Genomic DNA, 13,343 nt, shown 5'->3' with positions numbered 1-13,343 from the left:
GTATTTTATTACCAGTGTTCCCAAACTGGAAGCATAATAAGGGAATGGAAAGGGAGAATCAGAAAGAGTCAGCTGCTTTAAAATGTAGCTCATTTATGGGCGCTCACTTGGTGCCAATGAACTTTATTATTTAAAACAAATACCCAGATGTTTATTTTTAACAATTTTAAGTTACTTATTTGGTATTCTTAAAAAAAATGTTTAGCTGCTCTAAAAAATTTGAACATTTTAAATCTATACTTAAATATTGTACTTGTAATGTATTCTCCTTTTCCCCCATCAAGAAGCCACCACCAAATAAAACGTTTAAGTTCTGCCATGCAAATATGCGTATACCTCACCTGACCGTCTCTTATCTTGGTTTCATATTACTCATAATAAAGAGGCATTCATTGAATCCTTCCATTATTATAAAGAAATATGAACAGTTATTGAACTTAATTTTTTTATCACAAATAGAAACAAGCTGCCATTATATTTTTTTTAAGGAATGCAAGTTCTGGACATTTTTAGAGTGTTAAATAATCTTAGGATAGACCTCAGACGATAACTCACGTAATTCTACTATTACACAAAGCAACCTTTACTTAGTATTTAGTATGCATATGCTTAAATTCTAGGACAAATTTTAAGTATGAAAATATCATGGAATACTGTATAAATGTGGAGAAAACAAATTTCAGAGAGTTTGATGGAAAATCAATAGACAAAAAGGTAAATATTTCAGAAAGCGATATATTTAGTATAAATCAAACTGAAAAGGTTCCCAGCTTTAGAATATGTTTCTGCACTCTCCTAGGTGATGGAGGATTGCTAAAGTGTGGTCTGAGTCATGACAAGCTGTCTGAACAGAAATGTCTGAGGAATGTTTTGCTCATGCTGTTTGCTCCCCAAGAAATTCATTAACTTCATTAGCAAGATATTTAGATAAATCATTACATATAAAAAAATGTTTTTACAGACTTAAATATTCAAAAATCTTGAAAGTGTAGTCACATACTCATGACTAATGTCTGCAACCAGAAAAAAAAGTAATTCACCCTTCCCTCCAAAAACCAAGAAAGGAAAGCAAAAAACAATGACAAATGGAAATAATAAAACATCTAGAAAATATATCATGGGATCAACTGTGACAATTAATGGCCTGTTTGGCATCTCCCTGAGACGAAAGAATGAAAGATGAATGTTCAACAGAACTTTTTTTTTTCCCTTGAGCTAAAGGTGCTTAGAGAAGGCACACGTTCAGTGCAGCAAAACCACAACCAGTCACAGGAGAATGCTATAAGCCACTTACAGGAACGAGGAATTTTTTTATTTCTTCCAAGGCATGACTCATACGAGAATACGCCTCCCCAGGTGGAGCAAACACTTCAATTAATACGTGAAGCTCATCACTCAGGTGCGCATATTTGGCTTCTCCACTTTTCCTTAGTTCTTCCTCCTACGAAAAAAGGGTGGGGTTTTTTTTAGAACTGGGAATCTACTAATTTTACATTGATTTAGCATTTACAGAGAAGATGACAAAAGGACATAATATAAGCACAATTCTAAACCCTTTGAGAAATAAAAGTCTAGTACAAGCCACTTAAAGATTTAAAAATCAATTTTGAGTGTTTGAATGATAAAACCAGCATAATTACCATCTACAACAGATTTTAATCAGCACAGTGAAAAAATGCTAAATACTCCAGAAGCGAGTACTGAAATATTAAATCCATAATGGAAAAGCTGCATTAATCTGTCTGAATCTTCATTGTTTACAAAAAAATAAAATAAAGATCCATTTAACCATTTTGGAGCACTTTATCAAATGCTATTGTTTATTAAAGTCTTTAAGTTATTAAATGAATATTTGCAGGCTGCACATTTCAGTATCGCTAAGGAAAGTATGCCCTAGTACTTCTATTTGAGACATGAGGTCTGAGTTCCAGTCCCAGTTCTGATAAATGGCACCTATGCAATGTAGTGTACACCGGTTAAGATGGTAATTCACCTCACCTAGATTTATCTTGACAATCATTGGGTCCCAGTTTTCCAGCCATAAAATAAGTCTAATAATCCTACTTTATGTTAGAGTAACGTTCTGAAACGTCAATCCACTTTCTTATACAAGGCTTTGAGATAGTGAATGTAAATTGTAATGCACATTCATAGTAGCTACCTCTGCATAAATAGCAAAGATATAAAATAGTGATCATATTAATGGCACTGGCTATGACAACATAATGAAAAATTTATGTCATTACTACACAAGATAGCAATAAGTAATGCTGAAGAAATGATGACTTGAAAACTCAGTCTTCAAAAATATTTTGAGGAATGTAATTTTGAAGAAAATCTGTATGTATCTGCATTTTATAGATGGAAAACATAATCACAGAAAAAGAAGTAAACTGCTTAAAATTGGCTAAGAAGTTACAGCTTTTTAGTATATACTAAAATAATACTTTATGAACATTTAGATATCTAAGATATAAATATTGTAACAATAGATTACAATTTTATTTACTTAGCTTATTTAATTCTGCATTAACTTCACTTATTTTAGCCTTGCCTAATCTACACCATTGTTTGACACCAAAAATATGTGCACGATGCTATGCTTCAAACAATATGCATACAGTTCTTTTTATCTACAGTAGAAGATCTAGCCCCAAGGACTTTCTGATTTTTCACAGAGTACACCATGGTTGTTACATCCTTTAGCTCCCGAGCCCTAGATCTGACTCCATGATAAGTCAACGTTTTGCAGATGATGATAAAATCCTAACTCAATAAACGTGATCCATGATTTTATTTTAAAAAATTGAAAATTGACATAATTGTTTTCAACCAATAACTAAAAAATTAAGATAAGCAGTACAGATGGTAGAATATTTTTATCTTTACAGTTGAAGTATCTTTGGCATTTTAGCTTATCACTCAAATCTCATTGAAATGTCCATGAGAACCAGAGCATAATATAACAGCCCATCATGAGATGTTACAGTATTTTTCACTTTTCTGGAAAAAAAACATTTGATTGCAGCTTCTGGAATAATTTGACATGAAGTATTTCAACAAACTTAAGTTTTAACAGTTATAAGTGACATCCTCGTAATTGCTGCAAGTTTCTTTCATATTGCTTTTTTAAGATTCTTAAAAAAACCACCAGGAAGCCCCAAAAATTGTCTTTCAGGAGAAGACTACCAAGAAACTTTGTAAAAAATATAAATTGGATTTCTTTTCAAATGTAGAAAAAGTAAAACATAATGTTTGGCTCATTTTGATGAGGATTTTGCACAGCTAAGACATCAGTAACAAGATTTTATAATGCAGACGTGTCTTACAGGAAGTTAGGTATATGCTTGTATGGTGGCAACAATGGTAATGATGTTTCTCTTTTATTTTCTCAAAAAACTCAGGAATTCCTAAAACACATCATTTTATAACCTTCCTCCTAGGTTCAGCACATCCTTTCTGTCACTACTCAGCAGTCATTTCTACAGCTGTTAGAAACAGTGGTCTAGGGCCATGAGACCCTCAACATTTCTTTCTGAGGATATCTAATGATGTTTTTTCTTGCGGAATGCATGGGGTTAAAGACTGAATTTTCACACAGTACTTCTTCCCACAACAGGGTAAAATGTCAGAAAAATGCTTCTTTTATTGCAAGTGTTTGTGTTGATAGACAGAAACTTAAATCACTTCAGGAAAAACATGGAAGAGTAAGAACTCATAGACCATGTAAGCACTGTACCAAGCTTTGCTTCCCAAAGCCAGTGAATATGACTGAGTATTTTAGGACTGAATGTAGCCTTGCATTTAATGGTATGTCAGGTATCAGGCATCTCACAAGCAAAACAACAGACATAATTCACACTGTTGAGGAGACACTCGTTGATATGGAAGGTTACACCTACTGGCAGGTAATACAGCTTTCCAAGTGCAGTATGGGTGAACGGGCTCTCCCAGGAGCATGTGAAGTTGGACAACACCTTTGTAAGTCTTCATTAGCAAGCAGCACAGCCCAAATGCACAGCAAAATGGTCAGTGCTGCGGACCTGACATCCACACTATTTATATTTAGGATGACAGCACTATACCTCTAGCACTTCAGTGGGTTTTTCTTCCTGCTAGTTGTAGCCTGGTTGCACAAACTGAGTTCCTGTTTGAAGTCAGAGAGCCATCCCGGAGCCCAACTTTGGTTTAGTTTTGTAGGAGAGGAGTCCAGTTCATGCCTCGTGATCTCTGCTCACTGTAAGTAATGGCCCAGTCATCGGGAAAGATCAGCAGGCTCTCCTCTAAACTGTGCTACTGATTCAAACTAAAGCACTAATGAATAAACACCCCATGTAGTACTCCTGGACTGAGACGGATTGTGAGACTTTCTAGCATCTGTTACATGAAGGCAAAATGAGTGAGATTATCATAAATCTATCTTATATGGTGTTATTTGTAAGGTTATCTGGGTGCTGTTGGCCTTGCAAGACTCTGCACCCCTAAAGGTCTCTAATGTACCAGTCCAATTACCTGTGGACTTCGGCTGTTTCTCATATAATTCTGCCTTAACCACCAACTATTCCCCACGGTGCTGTCTGTAACTTTTGTCAGATTCTCATAGCTTTTTATGTTCTATGATTTCCCATGTCATGTCCAGCAGTTTTCCAGACCCTGTTCAGCTTGCACAGCCTTGGCCAGGGTCTACCCAGCAGCCCAGTCATTCACCCACAGCCCTAGCATGGGAATTATAACTGCTTAAGCCTACTTGTGTAGACACTAACTGAATCTCAGTGAAATACAATGTGCATTGAAAGACTTATGGGTTCACTGTAGAGAACTACCCTGAAAACAATCAAAATGCAGTTAAGTCTTAGGCACCGGATCTTAGGAAAAAAAAAAAAACAACAACAACAACAAACCTGGGACCTGAACAGTTCTGATTTATAAAATGAATGGAATAGATTCCCTGGGCTTCTGAATCACTGATGGCAATCTCTTTTAGTACTGACCTTCAGGTTAATAATATGGTTCTTATTTACTGCATGGTGCTGATGTTTAACTCCACTGCGGGTTGAGCACAGCAGAGGAAACACACACCCACCTCCAGAGACAACTGCCCCCTGCTCCTCTTCCACCCCCTTCTGCATGCCAATGTCCTTCATCTCCCAAGACTGACAGTACTGTATTCCATCCCCAAACCCAGCTCCCCTCACACTATGTGCTTCAGGCTTCCTTTATCCTCATCTGCTGCCTTACAGCGTCTGTCACACGGTGCTGAAGTCCACCTGCCCTTAACCTGATGCATGGCTCCATAACCCACTCCCTCATAAAAGAGAACAGATATTTCAGAACACCTGCTGTGTTTTATAATTTCCCATTAACCAAAGCAGGGAAAATCAATTATAAAACCCTATGGCAGAAATTTGAGGAGTACCAACCTCTGCAAAAGTGAAGCGTGTGAGTGATAAGAACATAAGGGCCAAGAAAAACGACGAATTATCTCTGGATGAGAAAGCAGCCTTAACGTTTTAAAAGGATGTGTGCTGACAGAGAGCTGATTTCTGGCTGGAACCCCAGACAAAATGCTTGAATAAAACTACTGGAAGGAGCTTGAAAGAACAAATGGAGTTTGCATAGCGAACAAAATTACACAATCCAGATTGATGAATAAAAAGTGTCCTCATAAAATTGAAATAACAGAATATCCAAGAAAAACAGAAAAGAAACCTGCAGCAGGAATTCTGTAGATCTCAGAGATAAATTTCGTCAATACAATACACAGAACTTCCTATAATGTAACAAATACAGCTATGAAAAGAAACAACGGGTATTTGAAGAACAATATTAGAATTGCAGTGGATTTCATATCTTGCATGAATTTGCAAATAAAAGCATAGAGTAGAGACTAGACAAAGATGATAATCACAGCGCTGTTGCTACAGAGCCATTATTCATAAGATCAATGGACAATGCTACAGAAGAAAATTAATGAGCGTGCAGTTTGACAAATGCAAACCTATTAATTTTTAATCTGGACATAAATGGAAAAATCAAGATGTCTGCAACACTGATTGTAGCAAAAGTAACAAGTGAACTATAAGATAACAAGCAAATCAGAATAGATACAATTTCTTGGTGGTACCTGTTTGGGGGTTAAAAAGCTTTCAGGTCCTAGGTCCCATCAGTGGAGAAACAAAGAACAAAATAAAGAAGAACAATTTGAGAATGGATGAAGTGGAATGAGATGGTTCTCAGCAGAGTACAGAGCGAAGCTAAAAGAGCTTAGCCATCCCTTGACTCTTGTTTTTAAACCAGTTATTCTCACTCCAGGAAGAAGAAGATGGAGACGGCAAGTACATGAGGAAAGCTCACACAGCAGAGCTACGAGAGTTGGTGTACAACACCTGCAGTCAGCCACAGAGATCCCATAATGAAATACAGGCATGTAGAAGGAACATTGCTTAAAACAGAGGAAATTTTTGGAGATACAGGTGACAACAATTATTTTTCTATACCTGATGCAGCATTAAAATTCTCAGTTACTTTGGTGAAATGGAGCAGAGATTTGTGTACATTCAGTACTGCCTTGGGCAAACAGGCCCTTCAGTTCAAGGGTGCTTTATTTCCTGATGCTTTTCATAACGAAATACAACAACATCTTAATGGCAAAAAGGTACTAAGCTGTACCTAGATCATATATTTGTTTAGAGAGGTGAGAAGGAAAATAAAGACAAATAATTAGAAGAATGTGATGATAACACAACCATTGAATCGCTATCGAAGGAGCCCTAACACCTGGGGTGAACTTTAGATGAACAGAAAATATAAATCCTCTGAAAGGAAATAAATGTTTAGGAGAAAGGTTAACACATTAAAGCGGTATGTACCAAAACAGAGGCTACAACCAGTGACCCCTGTGATCAACAACTAGTGATCTATGTATAAATTACCTGCCAGAAAACTGATAGAACAGAGTTCACAAACCCACAAATGTTACTACACTTGCACAAATCTAAGCAAAAGCTGAAACAGCATAGGTAGGAACCACCTGGTCATTAGACAACTGCTGCTAGAACTAGACAAGCCAAACTTGTTCAATGAATATAAACAGAAATGCACAATTACCATACCTAAAGATGCTTCCTAAGCAGATTATGTTAATCTTAAAACTTATGATCACAACTAAGCACCACTGCATTCACGATGCCTTCAGATTCAGGAATAAGACTTTGCCTTAATTAATGAGAGTACAAAATGCCATGTTTTTATTTATGAGAGGCTAATTACCAATTTGTTGCAACCAAGTTACAAAGTAGGTTGTTTGAACTCCCACCAAGCTGTTACACTCTTACTATGGGCAAAAACATACCTTACGTGAAGTCTTTTTTTTTTTTATTTTTTCTTAATAAAGTTGTAAAAGTCTAATCAAAGAATTATTAGTAGTCTAGTTCCATATTAACACTTGTAGCTCAATTTACATGCAGGTAAAATGACATATACAGAAACTTTCTAGTGTCTGACCCTTTCCCCGCTGTTATGCTCACCCTTCCACTGCCCTGGGGGGTCCTAAGGTTAATGGCTTTAGCTGGGGTGGGCATTGCTGTGAGTTGGCAGCACCTTGCTGCAAGACATATAATCCCGACGGTGATAATCTCTTCCTCCTCTCTCCAGGAAGCACTTGGGGTAATTTTTAGGTTTGTGAACATTCTACATAAATTGCTCTTTCTCCATTGTTTTGCACCTCCATACCCCATCCAAATTCACCGTATATGGTAAGTTTTACATATGCTGTGTACTTTTTCTTTGTTCTCTTTGTTACTCATAAAGTGATTTTACTCAGCTCCCAAGGTTGTACTCCTTTAATGACTGGTAACTGACCTTAATGCCAAGTCCCTGTTTACAGCCCTGGAGCCTTCCTTATCATCCCGTGGCTTTGCTTTCAAGGCCTCCACTTCCATCCCACCCCTGTACTCCTCTATGCTGCAGTTTTATTCTAGGGCCATAGCAGCATCCTCTACACTGAATAACAACTTATCACTACCTATTAGTTACAAATATAGTACAAATCTAGGGAAAAGCTAAACCAACATAGGTAAGAATCTCTTGACCATTAGACAACTGCTGCCAGAAGTAAGCAAGCTCAAAAGGAGCCAGGAGCAGACCAAGGCCAGCCCAGAGCAAGCCTGGCAGGTCCCAAGCCCTGTGCTGCTGCCTTAGCACAAAGCCTGCAGCCTGCGACAAGTGACAGCAACACTGTATTTACTGAGATACAGGCCCACCAGTGTCAGTGGAAAGAAAACAAATTACTTATCGCCTTTGCTGAACAGGTCTGAAAAATACTCCTGGGATAGAGAGATTGTTTTTTCAGCTACAAATGTCTAATTTTCAACCTAAATACACACCTGGATGAGGCCTGCTGCTTTCAATGCACTCCCTAGTTCAATCAGCAGATTTCAACACTGGATTATATGCATGACTATCTTAGGGTTTAAAAACAATCATTTGGGCTCTGCCACAGTGTGAGCTGCGATTGCTAGAGCTACTGCTGAGGATGAGTCTCTGCACAAAGTGACCAACACTAACTAGCACAGACCACGTTCCCAAGCCTCGCCATCACTTCAGGAAGGGCTCCTCACTATGATACAGGGTTTTGTTCAACTACACCAGGCTGCTGACAGTCATGTGCCAAAGTAACACACTCAAAAGGACAAATACAGTTATTTAGTGAGTTAAAAAAATTAAGACTACAGAGTCTTTATAATGGCTGATGACATTGTAAGAACTTTAAGAGCTTACCGTGTCAAAAATAAAGCAACGAGCCTGTGGCACAAGAGAAAAGGATCTTTTGAGCAAAGCAGACATAGTTTTGTTTACACTGGTTGGAGGAAAATGTACGTACTTTTCCACTGCTATCATTCTTACTTTCCGGAAATCATTTTACTAGTTCCATTACACCTTTCTAGCTCTATTTATTTCATTGTGTTTGGAGTCAAGTTATCTTGGTTTTATAAATATTAATCCCTTTTTTAGTGACAGAGAAGGTGAACAGTCACCTTAAAGTGACACAAATGCTACAGACACTAGAAAGCTGTACTAATGTTTTAGGTAATTCAACAAGCTAGCTGATGACAAATTATCAGACATCTTGAAAAGAAGGTTAACTGTATTTATGCTAAGAATTCTATACACTGACAATAATAGTAGGATACTTATTTATCTACAATTCTTATTATTCAGGAAACATTTATTTTGATATCTGTGAAGTATAAACAGTGTTCTCAAAAGCTATGTTAATCAAAAATAATATTTGCCATTTAAAATATACAAACAGGAAAATTTAAATTAAATATCTATATCCTCTTTTTTTTTTCCTTCTTTGTCATTACGTTTATTATTATTATTATTGGTCCTATGAGAACGCAGCTTTTTCTCCAAGGAATAAATAGACAGAATAATTGTATCATAAGATCTGAAAAGGGCATTCTGTCTTTAAGTATAGGGACTTGCATGAAAAATGTTTTTAAGTTCTCAAGGTTATGAATGAATGCTTTTGCTATGCACCATCAAACTGAAATATAAGTCAACTCCTGTTGTATAGTTGTCAAGTACTTTAAAGAGTTTGGTTTGGGTCACCTGAAGGAAATAGTAGAAAGAGTATTTCTACCATAGGGAAAATTATGGAGGGAAAAATCCATGTCTAAGCTATTTTACATATAAGCAGAATGAAGAACTTGTATTTCCAAAGAGTCAATCAGCAGAGGGCTAATGTGTGCACTTAGCTTTGACTATGAAGGAAACTGAAGCTTCACTTTGGGAATTCATTTATTTGTATATTTAAACCCAATTTCACGATGAAAGCTCCAAGAACACGCTTAAAGGTAACTACTTGTTTAACCACCCATTTGATGGAGGATGCCTCCCCAAATACCAGCCTAGATAATAAATCCACTGATGCATGCAGGCATTACTTCGGTGCCTAATTGCTATTGTAGGTGCCTACATAATGAGATTTCCAAGCCTTTCTTGATCTAACTGCGTAACCTACTCACTTACCTTATAGCTACAAAAGAACTTAACCACCCAGGATTTAGGCATGCTTTTGATCCTCAACACCAGATTGTGGCCATCTAAATTCCTGTTCAGTTGCTTCCTATCCCTGAAATCTATAGACGCCAGAGTTGTCCACAGTAATACTCCTCAGACACAGAAGTGTTGGACCGGCAGTGCCGCATTAGGGTGAAGGAGATCTGATGATACTTTTTTCAGGCTTAAGCTTCTTTGGGATTCATAAAACTAGCGAGGGACTAAATAAGATAGATGTTCTGAATACACTCCTACTGAATAAAAAAGCGGCGCTGCTGCCCTTTTCCTTAATGAGGTAGCAGTTGGAGCGCTCATCAAGTTACACATTACAAAAGTTAGGAAATAGGTGTTGATTTTAGAGAAGTTGCTAGATGAATCCCACAAGAACCATTCGGGGATGTGTTGTGTTAAACTATTCATAAGTGATCCAGAAAATGAGTTGAACAGTAATAAAAATTCTCCAGTGATAAAAACCAGCTCTATCTATGTGCACTATGGAAGACTCCAGATAACGTTATTTCAGGAGAAAGATCTTGGAGGCATTACATTCAGTTCTACAGAAAGAATTTCTTCAGTGTCCAATAGCAATTAAAAGAACATCCTCTATTAGGTATTTTTAAGAAAGGAAAAGAAATGAAACATCAAACAGGATTATGCCACTGCAAAACCTGTGTTATTCTCCCACCTTCAATACTGAAGACTGTTCTGGTGCCCCAATTTAAAAAAGCATTAGAACCAAAAAAGCTCAAGATGAAAAGGATGATTATGGGTATGGAAATATTTCCACATGAGAAGCTGAACATGAAAGTCTTGGCAATCTTGATGTTCCTGCAGTTCAGGATGTCCTTAAACAACTAATGCTTGGAAGACCTCTCAGCTTTCACTAGTTCTTATATTCTTACCCAAGCTTTCCGTCTTGCAACTTGCAGGAGCTGCAGACTGAGCCCGTTCTTACGTTATTCTGTCTCATTTGGAAACATGAAAACATCTAGTGGGGCATGACATGTTGTATACATACAGAATAAAACAACATGCAAATCTATTATGTTTTTGTCCTATGATATTTGTAATTGCTTTCTGATGTGTTATGTGTATCTTTTTTATTAAACAACACCTATAACACAGAAGGCAGTTATGTGTCAAATATGGAACTCACTTCTAATAATCCTTCTCCCTAGGCTGCACATTTTCTTTAAAAGATCCTGTTACTAATTAGTATTCAAATGAGCTCAATGTGGTATTACAACTGCTTCATCTAGAAAGCAAGGCAACACTTCAGCCACTCTGATTGCTCATTATAAAGAGAGCTGAGAGAGTGCAGAGGAGACAGATTTACAGCCACTTTTGGATTCAAATTCAGGAATCATGACTGCTGCAAGACATGCAGAGAACCAACGGCTGCCTTCACCTCCTCACCTCCTGCGGTGGCAGCCTCCCCAGACCCTCCCACGCAGTGGGACTTTTTGAAGGACAATGCTGTTGCGTCTCTGACCAACCCTTTGAAGTTCAATGGGAAACGCATGCAAGTGCTAGGTTTAAAAGCTAGAACTGATCATCCCATTTAACTCCTCATTGATTTTTCTATCGAGTCTCCACCATTGAGCAGGTTTCCACATTAACGCTTTGCACCCTGAAACACAACAGTACCGTGATGCAGGAAAGGTCCTTCCCTAAACACTTGGGATAAGCGAAGGGATTTCTTCCTGATGGTCCTATTGGCCTAGGCAGGGAAACGGGATGGTTTGGCTTCCAGCAGTTTAAAGACCTGGCTGATAAGCTGTATTATAAAGTTAATTTTCTTGCAACTGGACTGATTATCAATAACTATTTTCTAAAGGCTGTCCCTTGATTAACCACAACATTTCAAACAGAAACCAGCAAATGGATTCGAGGATCCTACCACCAAATATAGAAAGAGACAACTATTTTCTATATCCCCTTGATTCTCATGCAGCGATGCGGAAACCGTACCGGTGGAGGGAAGCCACGTTGGCAGAAGCAAACTCAACTCTGGGGAATCAAAGAGGAAAAGGAAGTTCATAAATAACTGGCAAACACTGTAGCTCTAATGGCATTTACACAGACTGAAATGTTTCAATATCTGAAATTACTTAAAAAATGCACTATATCTTCTGAAAAAGTATTTCAAATAACAGATAAATCAAATACCTAAAAAAACAACCAGTGTGTCAAGCTGTTTTTCACAAACACATCCTTTTTCTGAGCTGGAATTTTAATGCCTCACAAATGAGACATTTCCTCTCACATGTGACAGTCACACATGACTTTGCAGGTTTCACTTGCTTTTTCTTTCCTTGTAGGATTAAGTTTTGCATAATGACAAAGAACACAAACATGCATTTCAATGCCAAAATTATTTTTTCCTCTATCCAGAAAATCTAATTACTCACATCATATTCATTTAGACAAATAGATTTTACTGAGAGTGCAAGTTCTTGGACAATTTCTCACAAAAGTGTCAGAAGTAGTTAACAGATGATTATGTTATAGTAATATTACATATATCATGATTTTATGTCTGACAGATTTACTGAACGCAAAAAACATTACTTGCAAATATATTCTCGGTCATCTCGGCTATGATGGTGATTTGCTCTGCAAAGATGGAAGAACACATTTTCTAATCTTCTTATAATGGAAAACTGTAAGGATATTAGCCCAATATAAGCTGTAAATGAGTTTGACTAAAAACCCTGAATTTTTTAATGACTAGTGATTATAGCAATTCTAATAACTATTCACTAGAAGGCTCATTTTCATGAACTCATAGCATCATAGAACCATTAAGGTTGCAAAATACCTCTGAGATCATTGAGTCCAACCTGTTAACCTAACTGCCAGGTCCACCTCTGAACCATGTCCCTAAGCACCACATCCACACGTTTTTTGAACACTTCCAGGGACTGTGATTGCACCACTTCCCTGGGCAGCCTGTTCCAATGCCTGACTACCCTTTCCGTGAAGAAATTTTTCCTAATATCTAATCTAAATCACCCCTGGTGAAACTTGAGCCATTTCCTCTCGTCCTGTTGCTTGCTACCTGGGAGAAGAGACTGACCCTCACCTCGCTACAACCTCCTTGCAGGTAGTTGTAGAGAGCAATAAGGTCTCCCCTCAGCCTCCTCTTCTCCAAACTAAACAACCCCAGCTCCCTCAGCCACTCCTCATAAGACTTGTGCTCTAGACCCTTCACCAGCTTCGTTGCCCTTCTTTGGACACGCTCCAGCACCTGTGTCCTTCTTGTAGTGAGGGGCCCA

The 13,343-nt window shown here is 37.7% G+C and overlaps 1 protein-coding gene across 1 annotated transcript in view; it reads right to left on the bottom strand.

The window, feature by feature from the left end:
- KHDRBS2 (KH RNA binding domain containing, signal transduction associated 2) overlaps positions 1–13,343 on the bottom strand; it is a gene marked incomplete at both ends in the record, with an annotated part of 376,341 nt that overhangs the window by 178,958 nt on the left and 184,040 nt on the right. The window contains one exon of the mRNA XM_082305658.1: positions 1,295–1,441. Coding sequence (XP_082161784.1) covers positions 1,295–1,441 — 147 coding nt within the window. The remainder of the gene's footprint in view (positions 1–1,294; positions 1,442–13,343) is intronic.

The sequence above is a fragment of the Platalea leucorodia genome (assembly GCF_965183815.1).
Source record: "Platalea leucorodia genome assembly, chromosome: 3".
Lineage (NCBI taxonomy): Eukaryota > Metazoa > Chordata > Aves > Pelecaniformes > Threskiornithidae > Platalea > Platalea leucorodia.
Note: the sequence above shows the minus strand (reverse complement) of the source record. Positions and strands in the feature narration are given on the sequence as shown.